General features: G+C 52.7%; 1 protein-coding gene across 4 annotated transcripts; it reads left to right on the top strand.

Moving 5' to 3' along the window:
* Window positions 1-70: 70 nt before the first annotated feature.
* On the top strand, window positions 71-13,623 carry Fstl3 (follistatin like 3). Of its 4 annotated transcripts, none has more exons than XM_087909445.1 (6): window positions 71-149; window positions 7,916-8,173; window positions 9,869-10,054; window positions 10,979-11,194; window positions 12,088-12,345; window positions 12,428-13,623. In XM_087909445.1, exons 2-6 carry the CDS (start codon window positions 8,167-8,169, stop codon window positions 12,469-12,471), a joined length of 711 nt encoding a protein of 236 aa, XP_087765571.1. In that variant the 5' UTR covers window positions 71-149; window positions 7,916-8,166; the 3' UTR covers window positions 12,472-13,623. The 4 variants fall into 4 exon arrangements, with proteins under 4 accessions (XP_087765571.1, XP_087765570.1, XP_087765569.1 ...); XM_087909444.1 differs by having other exon boundaries at window positions 91-153; XM_087909443.1 differs by lacking the exons at window positions 71-149; window positions 7,916-8,173 and adding an exon at window positions 8,571-8,718 and having other exon boundaries at window positions 12,118-12,345.
* The last annotated feature ends 6,710 nt before the right edge of the window (window positions 13,624-20,333 follow it).

Genomic DNA, 20,333 nt, shown 5'->3' with positions numbered 1-20,333 from the left:
AACGGGACAGCAGAGCATTTTGGGGCGGGGCCTATCAGGAGTGGGCGGAGCTGTGAGGCCTTGGCAACCGGAGTAGGGGCGGAGTCATGCTTGAAGATCTCGGAAATTCCGGAACGGCGCGAAGGCGGGTCTCCTTGACGACGACTTTCGTAGGTGAAGTCAGGCTTTGGATGCAGGGAGAAGTCAGGGACGGGGGACAAGCGAGCGGAGGAGTTACTTGGGGAGGAGACGCTTCTTGGTAACCTAGGTGGGGCGGGGCCTCTTGGAAGCCGCCGCGAGCAAGGGGCTGCCCGGCTGTACGGTTGTACGGTACGGTTGTACGGTTGCTGTACGGTGTGCAGGGCGGGGCCAGGGTTCCTTGGTAAGGAGGATCGGAGACCTGACCAATCGTGGAAACAGCCTAGGAGCTTGGAGTGGAGCCAAAGTTTCAAGCTTCCGGGCTCATCTCCTTGGGTACTCGGCTAGCAAGCTGGGCCGGTTGGAGGCGGGCTTAGGCGCTCGGGGCGTGGTCCGCGTCGGGCAGGTCCGTCTCCTTGGCAACCGGCCTGGGAGGTTGAGGCGGAGCCTGAAAGCGGGTGACTAGCTCGGGAGAGGGGCTGTAGTCAACAGGGTTGAGTTTCTGTGGCAACCAGGATTGGATGGAGAGCCCTCGGAAAGCCAGGTACAGCCGCTTGAAGCCCAGTCGCTTGAGAGGCGGGGCTTAGTCGCCTTGGCAACCGCTCACCCCTGGAGGCGGCTGATGGGCGGGGCCTAGGAGTCTGCTCCTCTTCTCGATCTGCCAAGCCCTCTTTTCCCTCCGTCCTTATCCCTTCTGATCCACCAGGCCAGCACGGAGGCGACTCCGGGCATTTATTCGCACTGTCTGTGTCTCTCCAAATGCACAGTCCCCCAGAATTCCCAGTGCGTCCTTCTTTCTCATGTCCAAGTCTCAGCTCCAATGTCGCCTTCTCCCCTGGTCTCCACTGCCCTCCTCCATACAATTATGTGCACCTGATAAACTGACAACGCCAGGCAGAAAGGAGTATTATGTCTGGGTGGTGCACATCAGGCGTCCCACACAACTCGAGATATGAATGCGAAGGAACCTATTCTCTGGTCAAAGGAAGAACCTCTAACTTGAAGCCAGTCTGTATGTCTGTGTGACCCTTGAAGAGAGGATGAAACCTGCGTTATCTTTTAGGGTAGAATATTCCTGAAGCTAGTTCCTGTATTTATTTTCTTATTCACTCAGCATTCATCAAGCATCCACGAAATGCACACAAACACCCCAACCCCATGAGGTTAGGGGAAAGGATAGGATTCTAGACCGACCTTAGATGTGTATGACGGCACAAGAAGGACTTCCTGAGAGCCAGGAGGGTGCATTGGAACCAAAGTTTTGAGGAAAGGATAGGAGTTCCATGGAGTTGGGATTTTTATAAAAAGGGGAAATTCAACCTGCTCACTAGCCAGCCATCTTTCTGTCCACGATTCCATTCATTCCGGCGTTGACCACCAGAGGGCGCATGGGCCACATCAATGGGACCTAGTTTTATAGCGCCAAGTCTGGTGGTCCTGCAGAGACTTCAAAGCAGCCCCAGAGTCATTTAAACACAACGACGTTCATTGGAGATACCCTCCATGGGGCAGCTCAGGGTTGTTGATAAAAGTTACTGGGCAGTGGGCATGAATTGACCTACCACCAGGCCATTGCTATCTGGCGCCGAGCAGATCGTTTAACCTTTCTCGGAACCATGACAGGGCTTACCTCGTGGGAACCTCATTCCCCTGTATTTGCTGCTTGCCACTGGCCAGCCAGGCCCACATCCAGTCCTGTACCTGGGAGCTGTGGCCTGAGGTGGTCCACTGGTAAACAGGTGACTGGTGAAACAGATTGGGAAGGAGGGCCTCATCTATATCATGAGGCTTCCAATGACCCCCTCGGTTCAGTCCCATTGATCAACAAGAGGCACAGGCACTTCCTAGGTCTTTTACTCCTGGGCCTGTGAACCTCACTGCAAAAGTCTCTTCCTTCTTCAGACCATGGAGCCCAAGATACAAGCTGTGTGTTCCTGAGAAATCATGTGCAGAGGCACGCTTCCTCCCTAAGCTTGTCTTACCTATGTGATGAATGTCCCCCTCTGAGGACAGCTCAAGCCTTTTCTGTGGTACAGTGACTCGAACTCCTCACCCAGCTCTCCCAGCACACAGCCCAGCTGCTCAACACCCCACCCCATTAAGCAATAGCGCCTCTGAGATGAACTCTGGAGGTTCCTGTTCAATTACTGTATCTGGAGGACAAGTCATCCTAGCTCCAGGAGACATTGACTCAGGAGCATCACAAGTTCAAGGCCAGTCTGGGCTACAGAGTGAGCTCTAGTCCAACCTGGGCAACTTAGTGAAACCATGTGTTAAAATAAAAACCAAAGAGCCAAGGGCATGGTTTAGAGGGTCCCGTCTCCCAGAAACACCAGTGAGGATCTAGGGACCACTGGCTGTTTAGGGGTGGAGCACCTGCCTAGAATTCACAATGAAGGTCTGGAGGCATGGCCAGCCAGGGTAGAGCCATGCATAGAATCCCCAGTGAGGGCTGGGGGCGTGGTCGGGGTGGAGCCCCGCCTAGAATTCCCCATGAGGGGCTGAGGGTGATGCTCAGAGGCAGGTCATGTCCATTATATGGCCTCAATCCTCAGTGCTAGAAAAACAAAAAGATGCCAAAATTGAGGCCAGTAAAATGGTTCTTTGGGTTAATCTCATGGCCTGAGTTCAATATCCAGAATCTTTTTGGTGAAAAGAGGGATCCAGGTTGCTCTCTGCCCTCTACAAACACACGCACTATGACATATGCACCCATGTACACACACACAAGTAAATGTGGTAGAAATTACTGTAAGAGCCCCTCCCCCCCCCAAAAAAAGAGCCCAGACGGACTGGATTCAGTACAGCAGAACTCTGGGATTTGTCCTCAAAACTGCCACAGAATAGAAAGGAAAATACAGCTCGCAACTTTGTTGCTGTAGCAAACAGAAGACCACACTTGTGCGGACACTGCAGGCTGGACCTTCACTCCATCTCCCGGGATGACTGATGACACTGTGACCCATTTCCGCTAACTCAGACTCACCACTGTCACCAAGGACAGACCTGCTCTCTGTCACAGACGGGACTGCGTGATTCCCTTGGGCTGGAGAGATGGCTCTGACTAACAACACATATGTATAGCTTTTGCAGAGGACTGGAGTTCAGTTCCCAGAACTCATGTGAGGCAGCTCACGGCTTCAGAAGCTCTGGCCCCTTTCTGGCCTTTTTTTTGGGGGGGGGTAACTACATGCATATGTAAATACCTACCCACAGATAGACATATACAGATAATTTAAAATAAACCTTTTTGTTTAAAGATTGGATTCCTTATCAGCAGAGGAGAGTTGCTATGGGGAAGGGCTGACATGAAGATGCAAACAGGAAGGACCTGGAGCTTAGGTGGTTGTACCTGGATGTGTCCTATGGCTATAGAAAACCACGGGTGGTGTGGACCTAGAGGCAGTCACTGTGGAGTCTTTAGGCTCTGCTCCATTCTGAGCAGCACTTCTTCTTCCCTGGAGGGGGAGGCCTCAAGTTCTCATCTCCAGAGTGGAAGGCCTAGAACGTCCTGCAGAGAGCCACAACCCACATCCTGGAAGCTGAAGCAAGCCCAGGAAATGACTGTCTTCAACTTACAGGGAAGGAGTTCAGGCTGAACCCAGGGCCCCCACTGGCTCTGCATCTTGCCTGGCTGGTTTCTTTCTGGCCATGGCAGGAGCGGCCTGCAGCTGTGGGCTCAGCCTTCCAATCCAGCAAGTTAGACGGGAGTGGACCAGGCCGAGTCTAAAAATGAAAATATGGGAGCAGGGCTCCTGCAGCCCAGGCTGACCTTGAACTCAAAATATAGTGTTGGTGTAGAAGAATGAAAACAGACCCATATCTATCACCATGCACAAAACTCAAATCCAAATGGATCAAAGACCTCAACATAAAGTCAGCCACACTGAAACTTAATAGAAAAGCAAGTGGGAAGTACACTTGAATGCATTGGCACAGGGAACCACTTCCTAAATATAACCTCAGCAGCACAGACACTGAGAGAAACAATTAATAATTGGAACCTCCTGAAACTGCAAAGTTTCTGTAAAGCAAAGGACACAGTCAACAAGACAAAGCGACAGCCTACAGAATGGGAAAAGATCTTCACTAACCCCACATCAGACAGAGATCTGATCTCCAAAATATACAAAAAATTCAAGAAATTGGACACCAAAAGATCACTTAATTCAATAAAAAATGGAGTACAGACCTAAACAGAGAATCTCTCAACAGAGGAATCTAAAATGGCTGAAAGACCCTTAAGAAAATGTGTTCAACACCCTTAGTCATCAGAGAAATGCAAATCAAAACAACTCTGAGATTCCATCTTACACCTGTAAGAATGGCCAAGATCAAAAACACTGATGACAACTTATGCTGGAGAGGTTGTGGGGAAAAGGGAACACTCCTGCATTGCTGGTGGGAATGCAAGCTGGTAGAGCCCCTTTGAATATCAGTGTGGCAATTTCTCAGAAAATTAGGAAACAACCTTCCTCAAAACCCAGCAATACCACTTTTGGGTATATATACAAAGGATGCTCAATCGTGCCACAAGGACATGTGCTCAACTATGTTCATAGCAGCTTTGTTTGTCATAGCCAGAACCCGGAAACAACCTAAATGCCCCTCGACTGAAGAATGGATAAGGAAAATGTGGTACATTTACACAATGGAGCACTGCACAGCAGAAAAAAATAACGACAGCTTGAATTTTGCAGTAAAATGGATAGAGCTAGAAACCATCATATTGAGTGAGGTAACCCAGACACAGAAAGACAATTATCACATGTACTCACTCATAGGTGATTTTTAAATATAAAGCAAAGAAAGCCAGCCTACAAATCACAATCCCAGAGAACTTAGACAACAATATGGACACTAAGAGAGACTTACATAGATCTAATCTACATGGGAGGTAGAAAGTAGAAAAAGACAAGATCTCCTGAGTAAATTGGGAGTATGGGGACCTTGGGGGAGGGTTGAAGGGGGAGGGGAGAGGCAGGGAGAGGAGCAGAGAAAAATGTAGAGCTCAATAAAAATCAATTAAAAAATATAGTGTTGGATGACTTTGGACTCCCAGAGCCTTCCCAGGATGGAGGGGGAGAGCAGTTGGCTTCCCCTTTCTGAGTATTGGTCTCTCAGGTCTGCCGGGGTGGAGCCCAGGACTTCCTGCCCCTCCAACATCTGGAGCTAGAGCTGTGACTCTGTTTATCTGTTTGGGTTTCTAAATGTCATTGTTTTCTGGCTGTCCTGAACCACTCTAGTAGACCAGGCTGGTCTTGAAACCACAGAGATTAAAGATGCATGCCACCACACCTGACTGGCCCTGTCTTTCTGTGCAGCCGGGAGTAGCCAAAGCTTGTCATCCTCCTGCCTCAGCCTGGAATGAACGCGTGTGCAGCATCACGACACCACACTCAAGACTTGGAAGGTCCTTAGCTGGATAGCTTCTTGTAACTAGGGACAGATCCCCAGGCTCTGGGTTAGAGACCTGGATAACTAGAGGCCACTGTCCTGTCTGCCCCACTAAAATTGTCCTGTGTGCCTCGAGGCACATCATTCAGACTTTTAAGCCCAACAGATCCTTTCTTTGTGCCTAGCTGTAGGAGAATGATCTGGAGGCCCAGACCAGTTTGAGCTACAGAGCCAGACTTTTTGTCAAAAAGAAATGAGGGTTGGGATGTGGCTGACAGCAGAACGCTTGGCACACAACCGTGGGGTTCTGAGTTGAGATCCTTGGCATCCATGGACAAAGCTGGGTGTGTGGATATAACTCAGCACTGGGGAGGTAGACACAGAAGGATCCCTGGGTCGCTCTGGCCAACCAGTCTAGCTGAATTAGTGACTTCACTTCCAGTGTCCCTAAGAGACCCCATTTCAAAGTATAAGGGGGAGAGCAATCAGGTGTGGGCCCTGGCCTCTGGCCACCACTCACACAAACACGCACACACAAATCTCTCCTCAGTCAGCCATGGCCTCCTGTGTTGATCTCAAGCATGGCTTCACCCTCCGGGCTCTTCTGGCTGTCAGGGGTCGCAGGGTCGTGAGCCTGTCATTTCCTCTGTGCTCCTGGGTCTGGGTGAGAGAGAAACCTGGGAAGCCGAGCAGAGATCACGGGGCGTGAGTCAGGAACAGAAGTGGGCAGCAGAAGAGAAGGCTGAGCTGGGGACACTGTGCCAAGGGTGTCCCTGGGGAACCCGTGGATTTCCAGTATGTGGGAGCAAGACGGAGAGGGGCCCTGAACCTGTGCCAACCACACAATGGTCCTTTGATTCACCCGGGCGAGGCCACAGCAGTCCAGCATGAGGGGTCAGGCCTCGGCCAAGGTCAGTGCTGTCCACCCCCTCCACTCCCTCCTGCAAACTCTTGGTGAGGACATAGGGTCCTGTGCCCCACTCCAACCTAGGAACACCCTTAGGGGACTTCCAGGGGGCAGACCAAGGTCAGTATCCTTCCTCACTGGCACAGGACAGCTATGGTGAGGAAAAGGATGCCTTCTACAGCCAATGGATCTGCAGGAACTTCAGGGCGCCAAGCATTGGGGGGAAGATGTCACCTGAAGGGGTCTGGAGTAGATGTGAGGATGGGGGTGATCTCAGGAAACCCAGTGCTCCCTATAGTAGCCTCTGTATTTTCTAGTTCTAGATTAATTTATCTGTGTATTTTTCAAATATATTTATTTTATGTGAATAGGTGCTTCTTTTGCCATGCCTATGCACCATGTGTGTGCAGTACCTGAAGAAGCCAGAAGAGGGTGTCAGATCTTCTGTAACTGGAGTTACAGACAGTTGTGAGTCTCCATGTGAGTGCTGGGAACTGAACCCCACTTCTCTGGAAGAGCAGTCAGTGCTCTTACCTGCTGAGTCTTCTCTGCAGGCCCTCATAGGTATGTTTTCTTCTCTAAACCATGAGCTGGGTGAGGATAGTACTAGATCAGCCTTGGTCACTGGGATTCCCCAACACCACGGCTTGCCCACTAATTATCTCAACTCCACGAATGACTCCATAGGTCTCAAGGGCATTTCAAGGAAGAGTAACCTGGCTACTTTGGAGGCCCTCATCTAGGAGGTTCTGGGTTCAACAGTTACCCTTACGGACTGTGGGAATCCCATGGCACCTATGTTCTACCTATGCCGGAATCCTAAGTGCTCTCCCTGAGAGGAGGAGCAGACAGTCGCCCACTCCTCAGCACACATTTCTTTGTGTATGTGCCACAGCTAGGTGTAGGGGTCAGAGGACAACTTGAAGGAATCAGGTCTCCTGCCATGAGTGTCTGTGTTCTGAGGACAAAACTCAGGTTCTCAGGCTGCAAGCACCTCACCCTTTGAGCCATCTTTCTGCTGTGCTTATTCTGAGGCAGGGTCTCACCGTGCCCTGGTGACTGCAGACCAGGCTGGCCTCGAACTCACAGAGATCCGCCTGCCCCTGCCTCCCAAGCGCCTGCTTTGACATAGGGTCTTCCTGCTCTGGACTCCCTAGGCAGACCGGTTTGGACTTGAACTTGTGAAACTCCTAAGTGCTGGGATTTTAGGGTGTGCCTCCGTGCCTGATGATTTCTGGGGGGGGGGGGTGTCCAGATACACAAATGCACCCACCGAGGCCAGAGGACATCAGGTGTTCTGCTCTAGTGCTCTTGGCCTTAACCCTTCCACACAGACTCTCCCTCCGAAGTTGGAGCTAGGCTCTCAGCCAGGGAGCCCAGCGAGCCCTCCGGTCTCCAGTGTCTCTCACGGGTGCTGGAGTTTTTGAACAGGTCCTCCTGTTTATGTGGCAGTCAGTCTTAACTCCTGGGTTTTGTTTGTCCTTTTTGAAACAGAATCTCGGGTCGCCCAGACTGGTCTGAAGTTCCCTCTGACCTTGATCTTCCAGCCTTCCGGTAGGCCTGCGAGGTGGAAAGGAGGGTGTGCACCATCGTGCCCACAGAGTCCAGGGCTCGTGCATGCTGGGCAAGCCCTCTGCCCACCGAGTTCGCTACTGATGACTTCGACTACAGTTTGACTCACTCTGAAGCCCCAGCTGGTCTGGAACTCACAGCAATCCTCCTGCTTCAGCCTCCCAACGGCTAGAATGAGAGGTATGAGCCTTTGAACAGCTGGGAACAGCTCAGGGGCACCCTTTGCCTCCTTGGGGCTTGTCAGTGTGAAGGTCTAACCAGAGGCTAAAGAAACCAGACAACCTCACTGTCATGCCCAGCCCGTACTTCCAGACACTCACCAGGTGGAGACCCCAAAGGAACACAGACACCTGGAGGTGTCCACCTTAGTCAACTCCCAGATCATGCCCCCGGGCCGCAGTTTGTGACCTGACCCCACTGTGGACTGTTCTTTCTAGACAACTGTCTGGTTCCCAGATGGGACAGGGCCTGCCCCCGGCGGCCACCCCCGCGCAGGCCCGGGCCCTGCGCCTAGGGGACACGTCCGTCCCGCCGCGCCCCGCCCCGCCCGCCGCCGGCCCCGCCCGCCTTGGGCTTTTATAGGCCGAGGCGCCCGCACTCACAGAGTCCCCGCTGCTCCACACTCGCCATGTGTCCTGGGGCACTGTGGCCGCTGCTTTGGGGAGCCCTGGTCTGGGCAGTGGGATCCGTGGGTGCCGTGATGGGCTCGGGGGATTCCGCGCCCGGTGAGTGGGGCTGGGCGGAAGGGGCGGGAGAGTGGGCCACCCACGTGGCCTGCGGAATGCGGCAGGGGGATGTCTGGGGGTGCGCTCTGGTTGGGTAGGTGAGTGGGGTGCTCCACACCTCCAGCCTCAAGAGAGGACTGACATTTATTTATTAAGCTCTTACTGTTTACCTCCTTTCCCATGAGACCACAGAACCCAAAGTTGTGGGTACTTTTTCCATCCCCGTTCTCAGGATGGGTAAACTGAGGCTTGGGGTCATGAACCTTGTAAGTGGCACTGTGGGTGGTTCTTTTAGAGAGACATCTCTTTTAGAGAGACATCTCTGGGTGACTGGACCTACTAATGCCATCTGGGTGGAGGGTTTCAGGATCCCCTAAATGGAACGCCTCTGTTGGAATGGTGTACCTGCATCTGGCTGGGAGAGCTCTAGCCTCAGTTTCCCTTTTTTGAAAAATGTTTGCTGAGGTGCTGGGGCCCAGTTCGAGGAAGGCGGTCGGTAGTGTCTCCCGAGCACGGATGAGGGGATGCAGCTGTCCCCATTTAAGGGTGAAGAAAGCCGAGGGTTCTGCGTTCCAGCCTCCACCCCGCCCTGCAGGGTTGCTGGCCTCCAGGGGAGCCGAGCCCCCTTCCCTAGGGCCGCGTCCCCCGTCCCATCCCAGGGGAGTGAGCTCACGCAGAGGGAATGTTCCCCAGTTGGAGTGAGTAAGAGGCGGGTCAGGCGAGGGGGGGCTGCAGGCCGGGGGCTCGGCTGCCCTGGGCACTGTCTAGACAGGGCAGAGGCGGGAAGCCAGTGCAGGCCCACAGACCCTCACATGCCGAGTGCCTGGCATTTGAAGGGGCTGGGCAGGGTGCCAGTTCTCAGGCCGGAGGCTGGGCAGGAGCTGGTGGTGGAGCACTGGGGTGCGACTCAGAGGAGGAGGGCTCCCCACAGAGCAGAGTCAGGACCATAACTGTGGCTTTCTGTGCCTTTCTCCCGTGTTGGGGGGCAGGATATCCATGATTAGCAATGGGCATCTCTCAATTGGAGGGGGCATTAGTCCTGGAGTGTTGGGGGTTGGTTAGGAGTTTGCCACACAAAGAACGTACGCACAGAATAATTCATAGGTAGAGCTGGGGTCCGGGGTCACCCTCCTCCTCCATTGCCGCATAGGTGGTGTGTGCTGGCTGCAGCAGGACAGAGAGGCCACCTGCAGCCTGGTGTTGAAGACAGACGTCAGTCGGGAGGAGTGTTGCTCCTCCAGCAACATCAATACAGCCTGGTCCAACTTCACTCACCCGGGCAATAAAATCAGCCTGCTGGGCTTCCTGGGCCTGGTGCACTGCCTGCCCTGCAAAGGTAGGTGAGGGGTGGGGTCCCGGTGGTCTCTCTGTGGGCCTGGGGAGAGTGCTGGGGTTAGATGGAGGGTATTAGGAGTTTGTGTGTAGGAGGGCCGGGTGCCACAGACAGCTTATCCAGGAGTCAAGGCTGCAGACCCGCACTGGCCTCTGGGATAGGATTAATGTCAGATCAGCCTGGCTGTGTCCCAAGCCCACTGCCATGCGCCCCTCCTCCAGACCCCAGCCCTAGCTTCTGGGAAGAGGATACACGGCCAGAACGGCCTGACCTGGGCCTAAGGGCCTATGGTTGCCTTCTCCAGCCTCCTGCATCCCTGGGTCCTGCGGACAGGAATTTGCCCCTCCCCTTTAGTTCCTCGGTTTCCTCAAGTTGGCTAGAGGGTCAGTTCCCGAAGCACAGGTGGGTGGGTGGGCGGGCCCTGTAATGTACCTCCCTCCAGTGAGTTCAATGTCTGTTCTTCAGACCCACAGAGCAACTGACCTGGGAGAGGGAAGGATGTCCATTCTGAGTCCATCTTGCTGTTCTCAAGCTAAGATGTGTTGGAGTCCTCCTGTACTTGGAGCCATAACAGCCTCAGTTTTCCCATCTGTAAAATGGTGGCTGAACAACGTATTAAAAGGGACACAGGGACAGGAGTGGTGGTGCAGTCCCAGATTCCCAGCACTTGGGAAGTAGGAGGCAGGAGGATTAGGAGTTCAAGGCCAGCCTAGGCTATTGGAGAAGCTGTCTCAAGATAACAAAATAAAGTCTTGTGTGGGGCAAGGTGGAAACCCCAACACAAGACTTTGTCTAGGCGAGTCTCAGTTTCTCCACTCCCCCAAGTGGGAGCCCTGTAGGCACGTTCACTCAGTCGTTGTGCGCTAAGGTGAACCTGGACTCCAGTGGCACGTGTGAAGCACACCTGTGCACGTCCTGTGTCCCTAGATTCCTGCGACGGCGTGGAGTGTGGACCCGGCAAGGCGTGCCGCATGGTGGGGGGCCGTCCACACTGCGAGTGCGCACCCGACTGCGAGGGGCTTCCCACGGGCTTACAGGTCTGCGGCTCTGATGGCGCCACCTACCGGGACGAGTGCGAGTTGCGCGTGGCGCGCTGCCGTGGACACCCGGACCTACGCATCATGTACAGAGGCCGCTGCCAAAGTAAGGGCCGCGGTCGTGGAGGGGCGGGGCCATGAAGATGAAAGCGGGGACTGGGGGCGGGGTTTCGGGAGATAAGACGGGGAGGTAGTGCATGATGATGGGTGGAGTCGGGCAGCTGAGGGGCGGGGACTAGGGGAGGTGTGACCAAGCAGGGGCGGAGCCTGGAGCCGAGGCGCTCGGGGAGCGTTGGGCCTACTTAAGGGCATGGTCTGAAATGGGTGGGGCTTAGGCTACTCCGGGCAGGGCCTTGAAGGGCGTGACCTGTACGGGGTGGGGGGCAAATGTTGGTAAATGGGCTCTGTAGAGGCGTGGCCACGACGGCCGTCTTCTACGGAGGGGCCTGAGGGTCAGGTCAGGTGGGTGTCAAAGTCGCCAGGCTGGCTTCAGAGTTTGAGCCCGAGCCCCGGGATAACTGCAACTCTCGGGCGTGTCCGGGGGCAGGGCTGTGCGCAGCAGCACGTAGCATTCCACAGCCCTGCGGGCCAGCGTGCCCTCACAAGTGCTGGCGCGGGAGAAGCTGCGCAGCCAGGGAAAGAGGCTCGGGATGGACTGGGAGGGGGAACGTGGGTGGAGCCATGAAGTCAACCTGATGGGTGGAGCTTGGCAGACCGGGGCAGGGTTTGACGGCTGAATGGGGCGTTGTCCTGGGGGCGGGGCTTGTCTCTGAAGGACTGGGCTTGACGGAGGTGAGCTGGACTCGCGTTTTAGGGTGGGGCTTAATACAGCCGGGATGGGGATTGTCTTCAAGGGGACCGGTCTTGACAGCAGCTTGGAGCTGGCGTTCCAGGGCGGGGCTTGAAGAGTGGCGGTACCTTTAAGTCCTAGGAATGGGGCTTTCTAGTGGAGTCCTAGTCTAAGGGTAGCTGGACTCATTGAGTGGAAACTTCATCCAGGACCTGACCCGCCCTCTCTCGGGCCCACAGAGTCCTGCGCTCACGTAGTGTGCCCACGCCCCCAGTCGTGCCTTGTGGACCAGACCGGCAGCGCTCATTGTGTGGTGTGTCGTTCTGCCCCCTGCCCGGTGCCTTCCAGCCCCGGCCAGGAACTCTGTGGCAACAACAACGTTACCTACATCTCCTCGTGTCACCTGCGCCAGGCCACCTGCTTCCTGGGTCGCTCCATTGGAGTTCGCCACCCGGGCATCTGCACAGGTGAGACTCCGTGGGTCTGGGCGTTGGTCCTCCAAGGGATAGCACATGCGCTCACTCTTGCCCGTTTCCTCCACCCTTGCAGGTGCCCCCAAAGTACCACCAGAGGAGGAGGAGAACTTCCTGTGAGCTGCAGCAGCTGGGCCTGGTATTTGAGGCCGTCCCAATTATTTATTGTCACAGAAAAGATTCTAATTTATGTCACATGGACATTCCCCAAACCTGGCCTGAAAGCACTTGGGGTCCCCTAGGATCCTGAGCATGTATCACAAGGACTGAAGGGAGGTTTTATAAGAGTTGGTATGTGCCATCACCAGGTACAAGGATCAAGTTAGGATTCCAAGGAGGGCAGCTTCACAGAGACCCCTGCTTGATCTCTCTGCCTGCTTTCCAGACTGGAGCTGAGTCTCAGGGCACGGTCAGTGGTAGTGTAGTGTGTCCGCCACAACTGCTGTTCACACAGGGCCTCTCGGCCTCAGCCCAGAGAAACACTGGGTTCTTCCCTATCCGTTCCACCAGGCCGTGACTGACTGGCAGGCCCAGGGTAGCCAGTGGATGCCAGGACTCACTGTGCCCAGAGCGCTCCACAGTCACTCTAGTGCCTGTTGCCCTGTTCTGGAGACACCAGAATCAGCTTCTACCCAGTGCCCACCCAGCCCTACCCATCAGTCAGGTGCTGCCTGGGGCATGACCCTTCCCTCTGACAGCTGCACTCAGAATTACCCACATGTGCCTTGAAGGAGACCACGAAGAATGGGGGCTGTAGCTCAGTGGCTAGAGTGCTTCCCAGCTCCCACATGTAAAACAGACATGGGCGTGATCAGGGGTACAGGCTCGGCCTTGACTGCACAGTGAGTTTAAGGCCAGACTGAAACCTTATATCTCTAAAAAACTTAAAAGGGATCGGGTGGTTTAGGGCCATATTATACAGGCCCATATTTTTACATGTCTTTAATCCCAACTCTTGGGAGGCAGAGGCAGGAGGATCTCTGTGAGTTCGAGGACAGCCAGGACTGTTACACGGAGAAACCCTGTCTCAAAATAAATAAATAAATACTTAAAAAAGGAAGACAAAATGTTCAATCACATACCGAGAATCATAGGAGCATGCGAGAGCCCCCCATGTGGGGGAAAGGATTTCCCAGGGTCTTTTATCCTCCCTCAAGTCCTCAGCTGGGCCTTTCTTGCAGTATCCCAAAAAGTGTCCTTAGCAGGCAGCCGAGGCAGCTTCTCCCATCCTGGGGTTCTGCCTCACAAAAGAAATAAAGATGATAAAACCACTGTGGTGACCAGGACCACCTGCCTTTTCTCTCTGAGCCTGGAGACTAGGGTAGAGCGTGGGACCACCTATGAAAGCTTCCAAAGATATGGCACGTGCTCGTGGGTTCCTGGGGAGCATGGGGCAAGTGGAGGGGAGGGAGAAGTGGGCCCTTCTGGGTCTTAGAGGTACAGGGACAAGATGGCTCAGGAGTGAAGGCTGACACAATGATTACTGTGTTGAGGCAACTTCAGCATAGCAGGCCAGGCTCATCTTCGATTTCAGGGACGGAGTGATACCGTTTTTATTTTTTTGTCGTCACTATATATATTAGTTCCCTGTGTATGTGTTAGTGGGGTTTAGACTGCTGCCCATAAGGGAACAGAGAACGCACAAAGGCCCAGGGGCCACCTGAACAGGGGGCCTATGGTGTGGGAGCCTGGTGGGTGCAGGAGCTGTGGAAGGGCCTTGGCTAAGTGGGCTCCTTATAGGGCACACATCGGCCGTACACCATGTACCTTCTTAGCCCTCAGTGCCTCTGTTCACTTAGTATGGATGCCTGCAGCCCAAGCCCCAAGTTCCCAGGACTCTCCGGCCAGCTCTTAGCCATCCATCTCCACTCCAGTGGGGGCTGAGAGGCCAACATCCCTCACAGAATATCTAGAACAAGGGGAGGAACTTCTCCAAACCACATTCCAGGCCACAGACGCAGACACCTGAGTATAGACATCTGAAGTCTTGGGGTCACCACACCAGAGACCTGAGAAGGAGACAAAGTCATGGGCCGGGCTCCCACAGACCAAGAAGGGTCCCCCAGAGTCTACCTGGAGTGAGAAATAAGGTTAGAGCTAGGTGTCACTCTTGGGGGCTTGTGTCCTCCAAAGGAGTCTCTTATACACAGACAGGTCTGGGTTTTTGAGCAATACACGGCCTGCTTAGCAGTGTCTCCCGAAACAGCTGAAGTCTGTTAAATCTCGGCTCCCGGGCTCTCTTTTCAGTGAAAATCCCCACCATAGTGAAGAATCAGCTTTTAGGAGTCGAGCTGCTGAGAGCGCAGCTGTTTCTGCCCCCTGCTGGCGGGCTTCGTATGATTATACCTACAGTCCCAGGACAAAGCCTGCTCCTGAACGGAGCAACTCCGTGCGTCTCTCAGCCACCGCTCCCCTTCCTGGGGCTCGGTTCTCCCTTTAGTCAAACGCTAGGGGGACCCAGGCCTGGACCCCTCTTGTGGCCTCAGTTCCTCATACACAAGCCATCATAGGAGCAGAAACCACGCCACTGGCGGTCCCCACTGTGGGTAGAGAGCATGGCAGACACTCAGTTCCATCAGCCCTGGCAGAGGCCCCAGCAGGATACAAGGCGGCTGCCGGCGGTGGCAATAACAATAGCCTCACAGCAGGGCCCAGTACAGCTGGGCCCTTCAGCTGGGGGAGCCACCCGCTCCTCCTTTAGGGTCCCCTCAGGGACACCAAGGTACAGGCCCTGTCAAGAATCAGTAGCAAGCCAGGAAATGATGGCACACTCCTTTAATCCCAGTCCTCGGAAGGCAGAGGCAAGTGGATCGCTGTGCGTTCAAGGCCAGCCTGATCTATCTACAGAGTTCCAGGACAGGCTCCGAAGCTATACAGAGAAACCCTGTCTCCAAAAACAAAAATAAATAAATAAGTAAGTAAGTAAGTAAATAAAATAAACAGAATCAGTACAAGTTGTGGTCCACCCACCATCAGGACCCTCGCCTCCTCTTCAGGCATCTCCGTCCTGGACCAGAGATATGACACCCCACCTTACCTCTCAGCTTCCTCCATTCCTTAGCTCTCCATAACTCCCTATGTCCTCGGGGGTGAAGGCCCACCATTCCAGCCCCACCCACGCCGGGCTCCTGAACATGAGACATCATCCTTCAGGAACCGGCACCCATCAGCTGTGGAGCTATCGGGAGGGAGCCTCTGCGAGGTCTCCTGCCAATCGACGCTCACTGAGGTGAGGGCAGAACGACCAGACTTCCAGGGAGGGACTACTCCAAGTAGCTGCACCTTTACCTCAGTTTCCCCACCTGTACTAGATGTCAGTTGGCTTTAGGGAACCTCACCCCAGATGGAGCCCTCATTCCCTCCTTTTCATCCTAAGACACTCACTCAGCTGTCAGCCAGTTCTGAGAACTTCCTTGAGAAGCAGGGCCTCGGGGCTCTTGGCTTTGATTTTGATTCTGACAGAGGCAGGATTTATGGAGGGTTCTGGGCAGTGGAGGTGAAAGACAGGATTCAGAAATCCAAGGTCCTGCCAGCCATTTTCAAACAGAATTCCAAGATCACAGGCATGGACCAGTAACAGAGCCCTTTCCCAGAATGCAGGAAAAGGGTTCAGACTAAGTGTGGTGGCACACGCCTTGAACCCCAGCACTTGAGAAGCAGAAGTAGGCAGATTTCTGAGCTCCAGTGAGACTCTGTCTAGAAATGAAAAGAGTTCATCCCAACCCACAAGAAAATGAAATAAACTCAGAAGTCAGGTGGGCCCGGGTCTGCCAGTCACCCTCCTGCAGCTGCATGGCAGGCTGGGAACTGGGATGCTGTCGTGTGGGGGACAAGCGGGTAAGATCACCAGTTCGCTGTGTCAGGAGCTCATGCAGCCCCTCCCTGTCTGCAGGTTTATCGGGCTCTCTACTCCTGCGATGCTCCAGTCCTTGCCATATCAATTTAAAGAGTTATAAAAAACACGCTGGAACTGAGCACAGTTCTTATTTATTTATTAAGCACAGACTTATTTGCTATAATTCTTATTTCCATGATACTACTTTGCAGTGCTGAATATGAAACTAAAAGCTTCAAGCTACTTGCTAGACTAGTGTTCTACCCATGACCATGCCCGGACCAAGACTCTCACTGGAGGATTCTAGGCGGGGCTCTACCCTGACCACGCCCCATCCCCCTCACTGGGGATTCTAGGCGGGGCTCCACCCTGACCACGCCTCCAGCCCCTCACTGGGGGATTCTAGGGATAGCAGCTACTATTCAACTTCAACTATTTATTTATTTGTTTGTTTGTTTCTTTGTTTTTATTTGAAACAGGTTCCCAGTCTATAGCTAAAATTTAACTTCAATTTTCTATCATCCTGACTCAGTCTTCCAGTCTTCTGACTAACTGAAATTCCCAGACAGTGCTGCTATTCCCAGCAGTGACATGAAAGTGCCCCAGGGGGAGGAGTTGGTCCTGTCTGGCACATTCTAGCTTCTGATGGCCTTTAGTTTATCCCTTAGTGGCCCCAGAATGTCACCTGTATTGAAGCAGTGGACAGCTGACGAGAAGCAGACAGCCTCCCCAGTGGTGACAGCCACTGAAGCAGACACCATGTAGTGCTGGAAATGTGGTGTCTCTTCCTGGCCCCACAACAAACTGGGATAGGTGTGGCTGTGTGAGCGCCCAGGATAGGGAGATGGGCCAGTGGGGGCCAGCCCTGGCAAGAAGCAGGGGTGGAGTCTGGGCTGAGAGGAAAGGGGTAAACAGAGGCACTCTGGAGACAGAGACAGGCAGATCTCTGTGGGTTCAAAGCCAGCCTGGTCCACATGGAAAGTTCCAGGACAGCCAAGGCTACATAGTTGAGACCTTCCCTAAATTGAGAGAGAGAGAGAGAGAGAGAGAGAGAGAGAGAGAGAGAGAGAGAGAGGTGGGGGGGGGGCTTGGGCATTCTGACTGGGTGTGGTGGTGCTCACCAAGCATTCCAGAAGGCTACCTTTAATCCCCACCACTGGGAGGCAGAGGCAGATGGATCTCTGTGGGTTCAAGACCAGCCTGGTCTACAAGGTGAGTGAGTTCCAGTACAGCCAGGACTACAGAGAAACCCCTGTCTCAAAAAAAAAAAAAAAAAAAAAAAAAAAAAAAAAAAAAAAAAACGGTCAGTCTAGGTGGTGGTAGTGCATTCAGAACTTTAATCCCAGAATTTCGAAAACTTCAGAGGCAGAGGCAGGCAGATCTTTGTGAGTTCAAGGATAGCCTGGGCTACAGAGTGAGTTCCAGGACAGCCTCTAAAACTACACAGAGAGAGGAAAAAGAGAGACTTGGAAAAATGGTCCATCATTTAAAACCCTTGGCTAGTCTTGGGACTCGGGTTCAGTTCCCAGCACCAATTCCCAGCACCTACACGGTGGCTCACATCTGTCTGTAACTCCAGTTCTAGGAGATCTGGTGCCCTCTCCTGGCCTCCTCAAATACTGCATGCATGCAGATATGCAAGCAAAACACACATGTAAAAATAAAAACATAAAGAAAGGGAACCCAGATCCCACAAGCCTGTACCTGAGATGGCTGAGATCCCTCCAGGAGCCCACAACCCCATTCCTGGTTCAGCAGTTAGACTAGCCTGGAGTCACCGGAGTCACCTTGGGTAGGGTTTAATGGCAGTTTGAAGTTCTCACCCAGGCAGCTGCCACTTCCAACAGTAGGCAACCCCAGCATCCAGTCCTGGGCATGGCAGCGGCAGGATGGCAACTCACTGGCAAGGTCTGCAGGTGAAAGAGGCACCTCGCCAACGATCCAGCCCCAAAAGTAGGAACAAGAAGGCATGGGGCGGGAGCTGTGGTCTGTGGTCAAGGCGAAGAGCAGGTATTTCTGGGAAGCAGGGAAGGCGATTCAACTCCCCCATTTCCCCAAGATCACTGCTCGTGAAAGCCCAGAAGACCACATAATCGGCCCAGACACTTCCAGCATCTTCCGACAGGTTCACCTGGCTCCAGCCAGGCTGACTGCCCCTCAGACCATCCCAGGGGACACAGTCATGCTAGAAGTGCCAGCCCTGCCTACTCGTCTGTCCGTGGTCACATAGCCCAGGGTCAGCACCTTGGCCCTTGGCCTCAGTTTCCCCATCATGAACCTCACGTCTGTGAGGAAGCTGACCCTTTGCAGGTCTCGGCTGACTCTGCTGTATTTAGTGAACTCCCACTGTGTACCAGACTTTGTTGGAAGAACTGGGAATATAGCGAAGTTCAGGGGTCCAGAGATCACCTAGCAGGATATACGCTAGGCTTGGATTTCTTCATGTTGGGGACCTCTGGGAGAGAATGTTTAGATGGGTCCCCCATGAACCCCAGGCTGGCCTCAAATTCCATATGTGTCTGAGGATGATCTTGCATTGGGGGAGGCTGCTCGTTTGTTTCCCGGCCGCCCAGACTTCCACTGTAAATCACACAGAAACTGTCTTAATTAAATCATTGCTTGGCCTAGTAGCTCTAACTTCTTATTGGCTGACTCTTTTTGTTTGTTTGTTTGTTTGTTTGAGACAAGATTTCCCTATAGCTTTTGGAACCTGTCCTGGAACTAGCTGTTGTAGACCAGGCTGGCCTCAAACTCACAGAGATCCGCCTGCCTCTGCCTCCTGAGTGCTGGAATTAAGGGCGTGCGCCACCACCGCCCGGCTTGGCTAGCTCTTATATCTTTTTTTTCTTCTTTTTTAATATTTTTTTCTTTTTTTTTAATTTTTTAAAAATATTTATTTTTATTATGTATACAATATTCTGTCTGTGTATATGCCTGTAGGCCAGAAGAGGGCACCAGGCCTTATTACAGATGGTTGTGAGCCACCATGTGGTTGCTGGGAATTGAACTCAGGACCTTTCGAAGAGCAGGTGATGCTCTTAACCACTGAGCCATCTCTCCAGCCCTAGCTCTTATATCTTAAATTAACCCATTTCTACTATTTTATATTTTACCAGGGGGCTCATGGCCTACCGGTAAGGTTCCAACTGGCGGCTTGCATCTTTCTCCTCTGGTAGCTACCTGGCTTCTCCCTGACTCCACCTACTCTCTCTATATCTCTTTCAGCCTGGCTTTACTCTGTTAAGCCATTGGCCAAAAACTGCTTCTTTACTAACCAATGGCAATAAAACACATTCACAGCATACATCACCTCCCCTTTTCTGTCTAATAAAAGGGAAGGTTTTAAGTTTAACATAATAAAATTACATATAACAAAACAGGTATCAAGCAAGAATTACAGTTACAATATTTATATCTACTTTATCTTTTATCATAACTAAGTAAAATTACAATTATAACTATCTATTCTTCAACTCCATCAAAGACTTCAGAAGGATATACTATTACCTAAGTTAACAGGAAGTGCATCGTAAACAACTTCCAAAACTCTAGAACTGACAGAGACATCTTGCTGTCTGGACAGTCACCCAAAGTTCTTTTGTACCATTGGAGCGTCCATTTTCAGCCTTCAGGACAATAGTATCCAGCAGACTTTTCCACGAAGCAGGAAATTTTAAGATCTGTTCTGCCTTGCAATGGAAAAGCCCAGTAGATGCTTTCTTCTGCGTCCTGCAGAATGTCTAGCAGACTCTTTTATGGAGCAGGAGCCCTGAAGGACGGTCTCACCTTCCTCAGGCAGCTTCAGCCGTCATTTCTCTGTGGGTCCTGCAGGTCCAGTCCAGCAGCTCCAGGCAAGAGCAGTTTCCTGCCCAAATGGCAAACAAACTCCATGAGGAGCCTCTTTGGTGCCCATCATTCTCTTGAAGTGGATTGGTGCTGCCAGGAGCAGATGTGTCTCATTGTCATAAAAAGTCTTAAAATCTTAAAACATTTAAAATACCATATTCTGAAGGTCCCTGAAAGACTTGAAGAATGCCTATCTAACTGAAATATATCTCTATATATCTAGGAAACCTAGCTAATATGACTATAAGCTTGACTATTATAGATGATTATCTATTAACCTATATTTCATAATTATACATTA

This window comes from Myodes glareolus, chromosome 8, assembly GCF_982192425.1.
Source record: "Myodes glareolus chromosome 8, mMyoGla1.1, whole genome shotgun sequence".
NCBI classification, from domain to species: domain Eukaryota; kingdom Metazoa; phylum Chordata; class Mammalia; order Rodentia; family Cricetidae; genus Myodes; species Myodes glareolus.
Note: the sequence above shows the minus strand (reverse complement) of the source record. Positions and strands in the feature narration are given on the sequence as shown.